The sequence below is a fragment of the Cebidichthys violaceus genome, unplaced genomic scaffold (assembly GCF_023349555.1).
Source record: "Cebidichthys violaceus isolate CVI_PGR_0920_01 unplaced genomic scaffold, fCebVio1.0.p SCAF_8, whole genome shotgun sequence".
In the NCBI taxonomy this organism is placed as follows: Eukaryota; Metazoa; Chordata; class Actinopteri; order Perciformes; family Stichaeidae; genus Cebidichthys; species Cebidichthys violaceus.
Genome location: NW_027176964.1, coordinates 1,877,478 through 1,894,856, shown reverse-complemented (window position 1 = coordinate 1,894,856; position 17,379 = coordinate 1,877,478). Strand labels below are relative to the sequence as shown.

The 17,379-nt window shown below is 43.0% G+C and overlaps 1 protein-coding gene across 1 annotated transcript in view; it reads left to right on the top strand.

The window, feature by feature from the left end:
- Positions 1–17,379, top strand: part of LOC137892544 (deleted in malignant brain tumors 1 protein-like) — a 43,608-nt gene that overhangs the window by 10,863 nt on the left and 15,366 nt on the right. Inside the window, exons 6-12 of the mRNA XM_068737787.1 lie at positions 5,646–5,984; positions 6,732–7,046; positions 7,620–7,934; positions 8,559–8,873; positions 14,641–14,699; positions 15,057–15,227; positions 17,326–17,336. Coding sequence (XP_068593888.1) covers positions 5,646–5,984; positions 6,732–7,046; positions 7,620–7,934; positions 8,559–8,873; positions 14,641–14,699; positions 15,057–15,227; positions 17,326–17,336 — 1,525 coding nt within the window. The remainder of the gene's footprint in view (positions 1–5,645; positions 5,985–6,731; positions 7,047–7,619; positions 7,935–8,558; positions 8,874–14,640; positions 14,700–15,056; positions 15,228–17,325; positions 17,337–17,379) is intronic.

Sequence of the window (17,379 nt, the reverse complement as noted above, 5' to 3'; positions counted from 1 at the left end):
TTGGTGCGACCGAACAACGGTGGGCTGCCCAACTTGCATCCTTTGACTTTGAGTTAAAGTACAGGTCAGGGAGAAGCAACGCTGACGCTCTCTCTCGGCAGCATCCACCAGGTGAGCAGGACAGGGAAGTCATGGTCCCTGGTACCTTACTTCCTGAACCGTTACAGCGAGCATTGCAGTTGGGGAAGGTTGAGGCAACCCAAGCTGCTGTCACAGTCTTGCCTAATTGCACACTGTCTGACATTTGTTCTCTCCAGCAGGCTGACCCAGTTATCCAGGAAGTCTCATTGTTCTGGAGACAGAAGCAGCGTCCTAACCATGAGGAGCGTAAACATTTATGCCAGCCCGTATTGGTGCTGCTCCGACAATGGGACTGCCTGGTTGAGCAGAACGGGATCCTTTGTCGCCGGATTTTCCGCCCTGATGGTGCAGCGGCAACGTTCCAACTGCTGCTGCCGGCTGCCCTAAAGAACAAGGTCCTAATGGGAGTTCATCAGGAGCATGGCCATCAAGGTGTGGAGAGAACGTTGGAGCTCTTGCGAGCTCTTTGTTACTGGCCAGGTATGTCCTCTGAGGTGGCACATGATTCTGTGCAAATGCACTTGAGTGTTATCCGAAGTATAAATATCAGAGACTCAGAGACAGACCTCTGAGCAGCCTTGATACATGACTTGTATGTGTTTCAACTCTGTCTCCTTCTTGCAAGAATAAATGTCCTGTGATAATTACTTTTACATTGGCTTCGAGTGAATTTCTCTAACAATTATATTATGGTGTCGCGTTAGTAACCGCGTTATATAGCCGCTGGTAGCAGCGCTACATGCCCTCCTCCGCAAAACTTATTTTAGCTCGAGCCATCTTTTATTGTGTATGCTGACAGGGGATGTTAAGGCCCACTCTGGCATTTGATTTATACCCATTGGGTAGCTGATCATCCCCCTTACTGATCAGTTAACTTAAGTTATTTTTGTTGTTTTGTCTATTCTTATTTTTCCCTTTTTGATTTTCCTTTTTTTTGAGAACCAGAGCCTTGTGTAATTGTGTTCCCTGTCCCTGTAGGAGCTGCTACGCCTAGGTGGTGGGGTTTGTGCCTCCGGGTGTTGGCGTCTCCCTTCGTGTGCTGTGTGGTTTGGTGTTCCCCTGGTTCGGAACACTCATGTGTGGTTGTGTGTGTGTGAGTGTTGTGTACACGTGTGATCGGGGTGCCTCCTCTTTTGGGATCCTCACCTGTACTGGTCCACCTCGCCACTGGTAAGCTGCAGCCCTACACCTTCCTTCTAAATAAATGTATACTTTTATTAGTACTTTGTGTCTAACATTATCGATGAACTATTGTTTTATAATAATAAAGACTGATCATTTTGTAGTGGAACCACGTCTCCGGCTGATTTGTATAATGAACCTGAGTGTCCTCTGAATCCTCGATACTGTGGGAAAAACGTAATCTTTAGGTGAAAACCACATGCCACCTATCTTCTCGCCACACTCACTTGAACCGGAAGTTGTCCTGATTTGTTTTCGACTTTACCATTTGGTTTAAATATATGTTCATTGTAGACTGATCAACAAAAGGACTTTCTTCATTCATTAGAAAGAAGCGTCTCATCATGATCTGTTATTTCCCTCAATAACTTTTATTATGGATACAATGAGATACATGCATGGTTTCCTTGTGTCTCTCCATGCATCCCTGGTGGGAGGGACTCAAACCCTAAACCCTCAAGGACTTACCGACATCACCTGGTAAGTGGTTGAGTGTGAGAGACTGTGAGGGCTTGAAATGGTGTAAATAGGTTTTCAACGACATCCACTTAAACACAGACAATGGCGGAATTTCAGTCTTCGTATTACTAGATCTCAGTGCTGCATTCAACAAGGTCGACCATGATATACTACTAGACAGACTAAAAATCTGGGTGGGATTCTGGCACAGCACTTAACTGATTTGAATTCTACTTGAAGGACCGAGAATACTTAATCTGTAACTAATTACATATCAGAGCTGACTAAAATGGCATGTGGTGTTCCTCAAGGTTCAATACTGGGGCCTCTTCTGTTCAACATCTACATGCTTCCACTAACTCAGATTATGGAAAACAACAAAGTGTGTTATAATTATGCAGACGACACACAAATCTACATAACTATATCACCAGGGGACGATAATCCCATACAAGGGCAGGGTAAATGCATTGAACAAATCAACAACTGAATGTGCCAGAAGTTTCATCAGTTAAACAAAGATAAAACAGAAGTAATTGTTTTTGGTCCCATGGACGAACAATTGAAAGTCAGCGCTGAGCTTCAATCACTGATGTTAAAAAACACAAACCAAGCCAGAAATCTAGGTGTAGTTATGGATTCAGACCTCAACCTGAACAGCCATATCAAGACAATTACAAAATCAGCCTACTACTACCTGAAGAATTTATCAAGGATTAGAGGACTTATGTCTCAACAGGATTTGGAAAAATTTGTCCATGCATTTATCTTCAGTAGACTTGACTACTGTAATGGTGTGTTTACAAGTCTCTGTAGAAAGTCAATCAGAAAGCTGTAGCTGATTCAGAATGCTGCAGCTCGAGTCCTCACTAAGACCAAGAAAGTGGATCACATTTACTATTGTATTTTATTTCTGTAATTGCACTGCAATTGTTATTCTATTTTTAGATTTAATGACTGTTTTAAATGTTTCAATCAATGTTCTTAATTGTTTTTAAATCTCCTTTGCTTTTGCTGTATGTTTTGATTCTTTAAATCAGCGGTCCCCACCCTTTTTTGCACCACGGACCGGTTTCATGGAAGACAATATTTTCACGGACCGGCCTTCAAGGTGTGGAGGATAAACACAAGAAAATAAAATGATACGATCGGCATGAAAACAAATATGAAATACATACAAAATACAACTCACAATAACGCTGAAATGCCGCTTCACAAAGATAGGATGTTGGAATTGGAAGCAGGGTTTTCAGTGCTTTTGTGGCAATCTCAGGATATTCAGCCTTGATTTTAATTCATTAGTCATTTAGCAGACGCTTTTATCCAAAGATACAATAAGTGTATTCAACATAGGTATTCAAGAGAACTACTGGTCACCAGAAGTGATAAGTACATCTCCTTTTTCCAAACAAGCATCCAAGAGCATAACCCAGAGCCAAAGTACAGTGCAGAAACAAACGAAAACAATAAGTAATACGAATACAATAAGTGCAACAAACTAGTATGAGTGCTAAGTGGAAGGCTCAGGGTAGCACTTGCTGAAGAGGTGAGTTTTCAGCCTGCGCCGAAAGATGGGCAGCGACTCTGCTGTCCTGACGTCAGTGGGGAGTTCATTCCACCACTGAGGGGCCAGGACAGAAAACAGCCGTGACCAGGTAGATCGGCCGCAGGGACCTCTGAGCGACGGGGAAACCAATCGCCCCGTGGCAGTAGAGCGAAGTGGTCGGGCGGGGGTGTAAGGCTTGAGCATGGCCTGGAGATAGGAAGCCCATGTTCCTTTCACTGCCCTGTAGGCTAGCACCAGAGTCTTAAACTGGATGCAAGCTCTTACAGGGAGCCAGTGTAGAGAACGGAGAAAGGAGGTTGTGTGGGAGAACTTGGCGATTGAACACCAGGCGAGCTGCAGCTTTCTGGACAAGCTCCAGAGGTCTGATGGCTGACGCCGGGGCTCCGGCAAGTAGAGAGTTGCAGTAGTCCAGGCGGGAGATGACAAGAGCCTGGATTAGCACCTGCGCCGTCTCGTCAGTGAGGAAGGGGCGAATCCTCCTGATGTTGTAGAGCAGATCAATTCAAAAGACAAGCAGAGTTGTTGTCTCAAAGATACTTTTAAGGCCACCGTCATTTACAATCTCCAGCAGCTGATCTTCCTATGTCGCCACATATTACGCAGAGCGGGCTTGGCGCGTGAGAATTACTCCTGATATTTAATTAGACTCCTGATATTGTCTGTTAAATGAAGATTTCTTTTTCTTGGAAGTTGTAGGCTCTTCTTCTGTCTCCTTAGTGGGACTTTTCTCCTTTGCAAAGAAGCTCTCCAAAAGTTTTTTAATAATTTTTGCTAGCTTGCGGGCTTAATTTTTGAGGTAACGTGTCACGTGACCGAGACAAGCATCTTGACATGTGTCAAGAGGCACAGGCGGATGAAATTGCGAGAGAATCCGGTCATTTTTCAAAATAAAACTTCTTTCAGACTCTGATAATCAATAAAACGAAAATAATATAATATTTATTCTTTCTGTGCGGCCCGGTACCCATTTTGACATGTAATTGCAGGGTAAACACAGGTGTGATTAAAAAAATGTCTGAGTTCCATTTAGGTGACTGGGGCCCTGGTATTGTGCATGCTGGCTCGCTGGTATGGCTTTGAAACTAAATAGAATGGGACCTTCATCAGTTTGATCAATCACACCTGTGTTTACCCTGCAATTACGTGTCAAATTGGCTGCTGTGAAGAGGACATATAAAGAGACTTGGGATTTGGAGACAATCATTTAGCAAGCCAGAAGAGTCTGCTTTGATACAGTTTGTCAAAATGCCTCTTTTGTCTTATTCAGCAAGTGTGGGTCCTATCTCCTGGATGTTGCCCATGATGAGGGGGACTCGTGGAATGCTGTTGCTCCTGCTAATTCAGACATTAACAGGATGGACAGGTAACGTAATTGACGTTTCATCAGGTTTAAGCTATTCCTCTTTACATAAAGCTGCACTAATTGATAGTTTTATATTCACAATGGATCAAATCATTTCTTGTAATGTGAAGGGACTTGCAGAGAGTATGGAAAGCAGAGAATTAGTTTTTTAGTGGAAAAGCTCTGACCAACCCACTGTACACTACCTGCCCAGCACCAAGGAGCAGACAGAAAAAGTTAGCAATGATATGCTCTTCTCACAGCAGCCTTTTTGACATGTCATTGCAGTGTAAACCCAGGTGCAATTGCTAACATTGATTACGGCCCCGTTTCATTTAGGTGGGCCTTGGCCCTGGTATTGTGGATGCTGGCTCACTGGAATGACTGTGACACACCAAAAAGAATGGGCCCACAATTTCTTTAATTTTGACCTGTGTCAAAATGGCTGCTGTGAAAAGAGCCCATCAGGCTAAGTAGTTACTAATGCTTGAAATTGCATGGAACAAGTTAAAGTGAAGAATATTTATGATTATGATTATTTTAGAAAGTAAAATATTTTAAATCTGTATTTTTATCTAAATTTTCAATTTGTTATTTTACACTTCATTGATAGAAATTAATTTTCTGAAACACTGATGGAATTAATATTAACAATCTTTTTCCTCTCACTCGAAGGAGTCTGTTTTCCTAATCGAGATAGTAAAGCAGTTTACCTCAAAACAATGGGTACTTTGCCTCAGAACATTTCCTTTCTGCTGGGGGACATCATTCAGAATAACTGCAAATATTGACTGAATTCCAAACTTTTTAAACTTAAAATTGGTATTGTTGGCGTGAAATGCAACCACTGGGTCTGAAAGACCAATGGGTACAGACACACTTCTGAGTAGGTTTTCCACAATTGGTTTGTTATAGCTCATCAGATATTTCTGAAGGTGGTCATACACTACCAAATCACACATTGTCCTGAATTATCTGGTTTATCACATTTGTACAATATCTATATTTTCACAGTTCCTCAAACATCTGGTGCAGCATTGAATCCTCCAGTGAGACTGGTCAACTCCGACAGTAGCTGCTCTGGCAGAGTGGAGATCTTCCATAATGGTACATGGGGGACCGTGTGTGACGACATTTGGGATTGGAATGACGCTCAGGTGGTTTGTCAACAGCTGGGCTGTGGCAGGGCTCTGTCAGCACCAGGAAGTGCACATTTTGGACAGGGCAGTGGACCAATCTGGCTGGATGACCTTCAGTGTTCAGGAACAGAGTCATCACTAACCGACTGTACACACAGAGGATTAGGAACCCACAACTGTGGTCATTCTGAGGATGCTGGTGTCGTCTGTGACGGTAAACTTGTACATATACACATATTTATTTTTCTGCACAAATATAACTGGAGAATTGTAAAACATGTTCTCATTCAATCTCACAAACGATATAGTAATATAGTTACAATAAAGTGCTTCAGGCGTCACAGATGCAATCGACAGAAGTAGTGACCTAACATTTAAAAACAAACTACACCACTATGATTTTAGAAATCATAAATGTGGTGTTCATTTGTGAAAATGATCTTGGTGAACAAAACGTGTTTATCATAAACTGGTTTAGCCACTGAGCTGATTTCCTGCAATAATCCCAAATCCCATGGGCTTTTTGACGAGGGAACCACTGAGATGCTAACTTCTGGGTTGGCCTGCAAAAATGTGTCATCCCTGCAATGCTAGATATCTCCATCATCCTGTCCAATATCCTGTGAATCAACTCTTAATGTACCCAGCTCCATCTGTCACAGTTTATACCTGGTTTTGTTTCATTCCTTTCATCTCTTATAGCTTTTGCCCCTAATTTGCATCCTTAGTATGAAATATTGCACAGCATAGAACCCCACATTTTCCAGATCATTACTTTTCTTTAACTCGGAAGAATAATGTGTGAAGGGAGAGTATGACATGTAAGAGTTCATAATAAAGGTGCTAAATGATGCCAAATTCAGTTACATTGAAGAGATGGGTCCTTTGCTCAATATTGATGTAATTTGCAACCTACAGTTGTCATGTAGGTTGACAGATATCTTGCTTTCACTTCAACCAGATGTGACCACAGTGAGACTGGTCAACTCTAACAGCAGCTGCTCTGGCAGAGTGGAGATCTTCCACAACGGCAATTGGGGGACGGTGTGTGACGACATTTGGGACGTGAATGACGCTGAGGTGGTTTGTCAACAGCTGGGCTGTGGCAGGGCTCTGTCGGCACCAAGAAGAGCACATTTTGGACAAGGCAGTGGACCAATCTGGCTAGATGACCTTAGGTGTTCAGGAACTGAGTCATCACTAAAAGACTGTAGACACAGAGGAATAGGAACCCACAACTGTGGTCATTCTGAGGATGCTGGTGTCGTCTGTGAAGGTAACTTTGTACATCTACACAATTCTTTTCTTTTTTTTTCTGCAAAATATAACTAGAGAATTTAGAAGAATCAAGGTTATGTTTCATTCAATCTCACAAACAATACAGTAATATAGTTACAATAATGTGCTCCAGGAATTAATCCTAAAACCCAGCAATGAGTTTAAGCTCTCGACTAAAGGAAGTCAATGGGATTTTTTTTTTAGTGCGTTTTTGGTAAGATGCCTGAAATTAGGTCTTTGTTTGACACAATCTGAAGAGATTTAACCATTTTGTTCCATGACCTAAAATAAATCGGTAAATATCCCACTCATGAAATTTGAAGCTTTAAAGTTTCTTAAAAAAGATGGTTGCTATAAAGTGCCTAAATGAGACGAATGAACATCATTATTTTTATCGCAATCCCTTATTACTTTTAGAATCATGTGTGAAGGGAGAGTACGATATGCAAGAGGCCATGATAATGAAGAAGCTAAATGATTAGGTCAAGTCCAGTTGCGTTGAAGATATGGGGCTTTTGCTCAATACTGCTGCCATGTAGGTTGACGGATATTTTGCTTTCACTTCAACTAGATATGAGCGCAGTAAGACTGGTCAACTCTAACAGCAGCTGCTCTGGCAGAGTGGAGATCTTCCACAACGGCAATTGGGGAACGGTGTGTGACGACATTTGGGATGTGAATGATGCTCAGGTGGTTTGTCAACAGCTGGGCTGTGGCAGGGCACTGTCGGCACCAAGAAGAGCACATTTTGGACAAGGAAGTGGACCAATCTGGCTGGATGACCTTCGGTGTTCAGGGAATGAGTCATCACTAAAAGACTGTACACACAGAGGATTAGGAACCCACAACTGTGGTCATTCTGAGGATGCTGGTGTCGTCTGTGAAGGTAACTTTGTACATCTATGCTATATATTTTTTTTTTTCTGTTAAATATAACTAGAGAATTTAGAAAAATCATGGTTGTTTCACAAACAATACAGTAATATAGTTACAATAAAGTGCTCCAGGTATTAATCTTAAAACCCAGCAATAAATTTAAGCTCTCGACTAATGGAAGTCAATGGGATTTTTTTTAATGTGTTTTTGGTAAGATGCCTGAAATGAGGTCTTTGGTTACCACAATCTGAAGAGATTGAAGCATTTTGTTCGATGACATAAAATACGTCAGTAAATATCCCACTCATGAAATTTGAAGCCTTAAAGTTTCTTAAAAAAGATGGTTGCTAACAAGTGCCTAAATGAGACTAATGAACATCATTCTTTTTAGCTTAATCTCCGATTACTTTTACCCCTAATTTACATCCATTGTATGAAATGTAGAAGCCTACATTTTCCAGGTAATATCTCCTTTACCTCAGAAGAATCATGTGTGAAGGGAGAGTATGATATGTAAGAAATGATGAGGATGATGCAAAATTATCAAGTACAGTTTCATTGAATAGATGGGGCTTGTGCTCAATACTGCTGTTGCCATGTGGGTTGACGGATATTTTGCTTTCACTTCAACCAGATGTGACCGCAGTGAGACTGGTCAACTCTAAAAGGAGCTGCTCTGGCAGAGTGGAGATCTTCCACAACGGCAATTGGGGGACGGTGTGTGACGACATTTGGGATCTGAATGACGCTCAAGTGGTGTGTCAACAGCTGGGCTGTGGCAGGGCTCTGTCGGCACCAAGAAGGGCACATTTTGGACAAGGCAGTGGACCAATCTGGCTAGATGACCTTCGGTGTTCAGGAACTGAGTCATCACTGACAGACTGTACACACAGAGGATTAGGAACCCACAACTGTGGTCATTCGGAGGATGCTGGTGTCATCTGTGAAGGTAACTTTGTACATCTACACATTTTATTTATTTTTGTTCTGCATAAATACAACTGGAGAATTACAAAAACATGGTTATTAATTTGACCTTGTAGGTTTGCCGTAGAAGGACATCTGTCAATGCAGACCATTGGACCAATATCCTGTGAGTACAAAATATAATCTGGTATCAGAGCTGACATCTCAACACAGTGAACTGTTCTGAATTTATAAACACGTTTCTTCTTGTCTTGATCTTTAGGGGAGGACTGACCGAATGCTGTATGTGTGTATACAAAAATAAAATCAATATTCATACTCTTGTTTCATTCACTCATTTCTACTATTCTCAAAATCAACATATTTGGTGTCATTACTTGGCTATTTTAGCTGTTCTGCACCCTTGCGAAATTAACCCGCATTTCATGTAGGGTACATGGAGACAAGACTATTGCACATGCTCAAACAATCCCCAACTTTGGTGAGAGGGACTAGCACAGGCTAACTAACATGCTAAGAATTACACACATCCTTCAGTAATATTTAACCAACCGCTTTAGCCTGAAACGACTCATTAAAACCTACCGCTCTGGATGTGCAGGAGCTGGAAAATACTACAAAATTCGGTCTTATTAGTGTATCGAGCACTATACGCTCAGTCTTAATACAATACTTGACCACTAAACTACAACATGAAACCCATTAGTCTTCTCCAAAATGATTGTGTAAATGTTGGTCCCAAAGGCATTCATTTGATGTTTTGTGCACTTTGCATGTCGGAAGTTACGAGCAGCTCGAGCCATGCTCATGTTACGGGACTCCGTTTGAAAGTGCTGGCGGACAGCTATAACTAACCCAAGAAAACCGGAAAAATTGAGGCAGGCAAACGTGTGGCTGCCTCATCTTAAGCTATGAGAAGACGCTGTATGCGCACATACAAGTTGTGAGGCAAAACCTCAGTGGCAATTGGATATTGTCTCATATGCCTAAAGTTGGTCAGGTTGAATTGATGGCACTGGCCATCTTATTTAAAATGCAAATTCAAATCTAGAATATTTAAACTTATATTTGAACTTTTCTCCTTAACAAAAACATCAGGTTTCTTTATGTTCAGCTGTAAACATGAATTGCTTAACCATATACATGGAGTCCATGGTTGCCGTTAGTTTAACATAAAGAGCAGTGTCATCAACATAAATTTGTTTGTTGGCAGACTAAAGGCTGGTCATTGATAAACAAGCTAAACAAAATGGGACCCAGTATTGATCCTTGAGGCACACCATTGTTTCGGTGAAGGCTTGTTGAGTGTTTCAAATACGTCCCCTTGACTTTCTGTTATCTCCGCCAGGATGATCATGCGATCGGTGCAGTGTGTATGTGAGTCTGTAGCATTTCCCCGTTTGTCCACGGCCAATCTTGCATTCCTCTGCAACAAATATATAACAAATGGTATGATCCGCCTTAAAAAACAAAAAACGTAAAAGATATCCTGGTCCATACAAATCTAAACAAAGACCAGGAGGGAGGCGCGTCGAGGTTCGGAGATTTTTAACACTCATGCAAGGATTTGTTTTAACCTATAAATGCAATTTACGCTGTCAGATGCAGGGCCTGCCACAGACTATACGTGGGGGAGACCGAGAACAAATTGAACCTAAGAATTAAACGGCACATTTATATGATCAACAGTGGTAATGGTACAAGCGTCCTTTATACACATTTTAAACTCCACGGCGCACAACATACAGAGTGTGAGCCTGGAGAGCAACAGACATTGAAGTATCGTGCAGTGGAGATGAACCGATCCTCATTGTTCATCCTGATCGGCCTCTGGCTCCTATAAAGTGTACAGAGGGTGGCAGAACATGGAAACGGAGGCAGAAGATGTCTGCCTGTCTTACACCTGGGGACAATGGTGATTAACAGTATACACACATTACAGTACATATTACATTCATGAGATATGAATGGTTAACACTAAACAGTTAAACAAGGCCAATACTAGCTGACATAAAACAATTAAAACGTGCCCAATTTAAACAAATTCCTGAAGTCCTCCCTCCATTTTCCCTCTTGGTCAGATGATTGAGGGGACTTGTTCCTTCTTTTTTTTTTCTGGCGGATTACAGCCATACCTAGTCTATGGTGCCAATTTGAGACAAAACTACGCTGTTTAGTCGATGGAAACGTGCCTAATTCGCATTTCTTTTTTGTGAGTTTGCCTAAAATTAGCTTGACAATTGACTTGAAAAACGGCTAGTGTCTCACATAGCCACTTCAAGGAAAGTAAGGGCACTGGAAATCAACGGTCTTTAAATCTAATCTAATCTAATTTCTGCCCTTGTGAATGGTACCGCGATTTGATAATTCAGTGAAATTGGGTCCATCCCAATTCTCTTATTTGTCATTTCCTCGATCCTCATGTAGCAGAAGGGAGCTCCTATCACTCACTGGGCCTCGGGTAATTACTGTCCCTTTAATTACAAGGCCACCACTAGCCAATTACGGTGGGCGGGCATCATATAAATGCGACGGGGATTCCCTTTAGCTCACCCCTGATATGGGCAACCAATCGCCCCGAGGCAGCAGAGCAAAGTGGTCGGGTGGGGGTGTAAGGCTTGAGCATGGCCTGGAGATAGGAAGCCCATGTTCCTTTCACTGCCCTGTAGGCTAGCACCAGAGTCTTAAACTGGATGTGAACTCTTACAGGGAGCCAGTGTAGAGAACGGAGAAAGGAAGTTGTGTGGGAGAACTTGGCGATTGAACACCAGGCGAGCTGCAGCTTTCTGGACAAGCTCCAGAGGTCTGATGACTGATGCCGGGGCTCCGGCAAGTAGAGAGTTGCAGTAATCCAGGCGGGAGATGACAAGAGCCTGGATGAGAACCTGCGCCGTCTCGTCAGTGAGGAAGGGACGAATCCTCCTGATGTTGTAGAGCAGATCAATTCAAAAGACAAGCAGAGTTGTTGTCTCAAAGATACTTTTAAGGTCATTTACCATCTCCAGCAGCTGATCTTCCTCTGTCGCCACATATTACGCAGAGCGGGCTTGGCGCGTGAGAATTACTCCTGATATTTAATTAGACTCCTGATATTGTCTGTTAAATGAAGATTTCTTTTTCTTGGAAGTTGTAGGCTCTTCTTCTGTCTCCTTAATGGGACTTTTCTCCTTTGCAAAGAAGCTCTCTGTAATGTTTCTGTATTGTAATTATGCACCAGACGAGCAACGACTTGATGACCAGCAACAGGCTTTTATTCCGAGGCTGGTGCACACACTGTTAACGCGGCCTTGCTGACTGTATCCGTATAACTTGTACCCCCCACCAGGTGGCGTGGTTCTACCGTGAACATCACATTGCCCTTTTTAATTTTTAAAGAAGTACCAACATAAAACTTGACATTCTGAAACTAGGCTTGCTCTTACATATTACTCAAACTTCCACAACTCAATTTACTGTACTGAACATTGTACTCATCTAGAGGTATGGCAGCTCTGTATTAACAGTATCCCTCCACACATTAATTTTACACTCTATGCTAAACATTTATATCGGAAAATCATTTATATTTCCGAACTTGGCTAAATCAGTACCTTGTAAGTTCACAACAGTTCACATTCGTGTCCATGTCTCTGAGCACATTTATTGTATGTAGCTAAGATATTGTCCACATGTTTAACAGTCCATAAGCTACATATAGTCCTGTCGGTAGGCGGGAGGACGTCTGTTGTGCCTTGAGGGGTACTGTTGAAGAAAATCATCATATAACTTAGAATTAAACTAAAGCCATGGCCTGATTCTGATATCTCAATCTAGTTGAATAAACAAATGTTTCTCAGAAAGTATGAGTGCCAGCGACCTGAGATAAGTCGTGGCGACCGGGAACTCCCAAACATTTCCCGGTCAACGAGCAGAACATCATGTCAACTTGTTTGGGTACAATGTCCTCGAAAGAACATGACCAAACTAGGTGTTAGGCAAGGCCCCGTATTAGAAATCAGGGATGCTTTGTTTATGTGATTCGGCCGACTGATCTGATTGGTGGAAGGTGACTTAAGGGGGGTGAATTAGACTATAAGTGTAAGCTGTAATAACTGATACGTTGGATTTTTGTTGAATGTTGCCGTGTGCTCATTAAAACTTCCCGCTGGTTGCTACTCCAAGAACTCCGTCTCTTCTCTTAATTTTTGCTTCTAAAGTACCTCTGTGTTGTTGAGGTTTTAGAGGCATCACTGTAATCACAATCCTCATCATTGGGATCTGGTGAGATGTCCACTACTTCTGGAGTGATCTTCTTGAAGAATGAAAAATTCCTGACAATAAAATGTCCATTTCTGGCTGCCGTGATCATGGAGCCTTTGACTTTGGTCACCGTGTATGGCTTACTGTTATACGGTGTGGTGAGCTTGTTGTGCTTGGGCTGACGATGAAGCACAGCGTCACCTGGAGTGAGAGTGTGTGGTGTAGCATTACAATGAGAGTCTGCATGAGATTTCATCTTGGCTTTAGCCTTGTTGTCCCTTGCTCTCACTTCAGAGTCTGAACAGTTACTTGCAGTGTGAGTGATTGAAGGAATCTTTGTGTACACCTTGCGTTGGAAAAACAGTTCGGCAGGTGAGCTTTCTGTCGTGCTGTGAGGTGTGGATCGATACTCACGTAGAAAGATGTTCAGTTGTTGTTTTCAGGGAATGCCTTGTGTTTCAGCCACACGAATAGCTTTGCCTAGAGTGCGCATGAATCTTTCAGCTGTAGCATTGGCTTGAGGCCACAGTGGTGTGATCCGGCATGATCTGCAAACTGGGAGAACTGGTCACTGTTGAATGGGGGACCATTATCAGTTTTCACAACTCTGGGGATCCCAAACATGGAAAAAACCCTATCCATGACTGTGTTAGACGAGGTTGACCTAACGCTCTCTACAACTGGGTAGCGTGTGTAATCATCCGTGATGACAAGCAAGTACTCTCCAGTTGGAAGTGGTCCATAGAAGTCTGCACTAACACTATGCCAAAGAGCTTCTGGCAGAACGGACATTTTTAGTGGCTCAGTATGTGCAACTGGCGTGTTGGCCTCACATGCAAGACAACTGCGTACTACTGCTTCTGCTTTTCGATCAATGTCTGGAAACCAAACCTTGGTTGTGAGTAGGGATTTGGTTTTGACAATGCCCTGATGTCCTTCATGGGCTAGCTGTAACACTCCATCTTGCAGTGCTGTGGGAATTACTATTCTGATGCATGTGATGTTGTTAGTTCACTGCTAACATGTCAGCATGTCGTGACTTGTCACTTTGGTGCCATGTGTTGTGTCTGATGTGACCACTAATCTCTTGAAGGATTGGGTCTGCAAGTGTCTCTCTCTTGATCTCTGTGAGTGTCATGGCTTTAGGTGTTGCATGACTTGTGATGAAGTTCACATACTCCTCTGCTACCTTTGCTGCACGTGTACTGTCAGCTGTCTGAGACAAGATAGGATGACAAGACATGTAGTCAGCTGGGTTGTCGGCTCCCTTTCGGTATTCCACCTTGAAGTTGTAGGGCTGAATCCTCAGTCCCCATCTCTCAATCCTGGCAGGTGGTTTTGACCTGGGATTGTTCCATATGATTTCCAGTGCTTTGTGATCTGTCACTAGAGTTAAAGGATGACCATAGATGCATAGGTGGAAATGCTCACAGCTCCACACAATGGCCAGCGCTTCCTTTTCTGTTTGGGAGTATCTCCTCTCCACGTCGCTGAGAGACCGACTAGCATAAGCTATTATGTACTTCACCCCTTTTTCATCTTTTTGGCAGAGGATTGCACCCAGTCCAACAGGGCTAGCATCCACAATCAGTTCTGTCTGTCTACCTGGGTAAAAGTATGACATTGTAGTGTCACTGGTTAGACTGTCTTTCAGTGACTGTAGTGCAACTTGCTGTTCTGGGCCCCATACCCAGGGTGGGTCTTTTCTGGTGAGCTTGCGCAGTGGTTCTGAAATGGAGGAGAAGTCTTTAATAAATCTGGAGCAATAATTGGCCATGCCCAGCAGACTCCTTATTTCACCTGGATTCTGGGGGTCTGCAGCTTACTGAACTGCGATGACTTCCTTGGGATCAGTTGAGACACCCTCTGCAGAGAAGTTGAAACCAAAGAACTCGAGCCTGGACTTGTTGAACTCACATTTTTCACGATTGAGTGTAAGACTGCTTTCCTTGAGTCTCTGGAACAGTGCTCGGAGGTTGTTGTCATGTTCGATCGGGGAGGCACCGTAGACGATGATGTCATCGCTGAGGTTTTTCACACCAGAGAGACCTTGCAGTGTTTGGCATATGGCATTTTGAAATACCTCAGCAGCAGACGATATGCCAAAACTCAGTCTCTTGTAGCGCCTCAATCCAAGGTGAGTGGTGAAGGTAGTGATGTATCTGCTGTCTGGATGAAGCTCTAGCTGGTGGTATCCAGCTCTCAAATCCAGTTTGGAAAACACAGTTGCCCCATTCAACTCGTGTATCACGTCGTCCATGGTGGGAGTGATGTGCCGTTCCCTCTCTATTGCTGTGTTAGCTTGGCGCATGTCAACACAAAGTCTTACTTTGTCAGGGTCTTTAGGCTTGGCAGATTTATGTGGAGCTTTAGCTGAAAAGTCTTTCAGTTTTCCGATTCCCTGGAACAACTCAGGATGAGTCTCCACTAGCTCATCTGCAGCTCTGTGGTGTGGATGATACTGCTGTGACTATTTTGATCAGTCCCAGTGCTTTGGAAGTTTTGTAACTGAGAACATTGAATCCATCCCCTTTAATTACAAAGAATGTGCACCTTGTCGTTTTCTGTCCTTTCTCCACACTGCACTTGAAAGCACCACTGACAGGCAATGGAATTTTGGAGCGGAAGGGGTAGATATTGCTGCTGGTAGGGCTCAGACGGGGACTTGGAATCAACTTCCTGAAACTTGTTTCACTGACACAGTTTGCTGAGGCTCCTGAATCAATTAAAATTAGCATACTACTGCCATTTAGCTTGATGTGAGTCTGTGGCAGCTCAGAGATCTTGTCAGCATCAACTGCAAAAACATAAGCGTCATCACTGCTGGAAGAGTTGTGCTCTTTTTCCTCACCTGGTGTCTTTGTTATGTGATGGACATTTTTAGGGTGTTGGTTAGCCTTGTACTGCGTTCGTTTTGTATCACCGTCTTTGGCTTTAGAACGGCATTGCTTTGCAAAATGGTTTAGTTTACCACAGGCTCTGCATTGTTTGCTTCTAGCAGGGCATTGACCATCATGAGGATATCTACCTCCACAGTTCCTGCAGCTGTTGTCAGAACGTCGTCTTTCCGACCATCTGCTGTTGTTTGGATGCTTCAGCGTCTTCTTTTGGTCCATCAAGTTGACTGTAGCTGTTGAGCCTCTTTCTATGCCAGTAGCTTGCATTTCAGACAGTTCAAGTGTTCTTCCATGATCAAGAAACTCATCTAGGCTAAGGTCAGGCTCCCTTAGCGCTTTCCTGCGCAGCCTGGATGATGCACAGCTTTGTATGATTTGCGTTTTAATCTCTGCCGCCACACTTGCAAATTCACAGTTCTTAGCTAACATCCTCAGCCTAGTGTGATAACTGTCCAAATTTTCTCCTGGTTCCTGCAGTTTTTCTGAAGACATACACTTGATACTGTACGTTTTTCTTAGGAGCGAAATATCCAGATAACTTTATTATGCTTTGTGTCTGCATATTCGTCATCTTCTGTTGCTAATGTGTCATAAATATCATGCATTCCTTCTCCTGCTACATGTAGCAATAATGCTTTGAGCCTAGCATCTCCGCCAATGTTCATTGCAGTGGTGTAATTTTCAAACCTTTGCACCCATTTATTCCAGCGAGGTCCGACAGAGCCAGGGTCAGTTTCGGTGTCGAAAGGTGGGAGAGCAGCGGTGTTTCCTGCCATGCTTGCTGCGGTGTGCCGACTACCATCCACGTGTCTGTGTTAGCTTAGCTAGCTTGGCCTAGCCGCACTCCTCCGCACGTCTGTCGTTCTCCCCTCTTTTTTCTTTCTGGAAAAACGCGGTGTCCGTGTCGACTCCTTGAGTCCTTCCTTTTACTCCTCGTCGCCAATGTAATGTTTCTGTAGACGAACAACGACTTGATGAACAGCAACAGGCTTTTATTCCGAGGCTGGTGCACACACTGTTAACGCGGTCTTGCTGACTGGATCCGTATAACTTGTACCCCCCACCAGGTGGCGTGGTTCTACCGTGAACATCACACTCTCCACTCATCACACAATCATTTTTGCTAGCTTGCGGGCTTAATTTTTGAGGTAACGTGTCACGTGACCGAGACAAGCATCTTGACATGTGTCAGGAGGCACAAGCGGATGAAATTGCGAGAGAATCCGGTCATTTTTCAAAATAAAACTTCTTTCAGACTCTGATAGTCAATAAAATGAAAATAATATAATATTTATTATTTCTGTGTGGCCCGGTACCCATTTTGACATGTAATTGCAGGGTAAACACAGGTATGATTAAATGCCTCTCAAACTAAATGTCTGAGTTCCATTT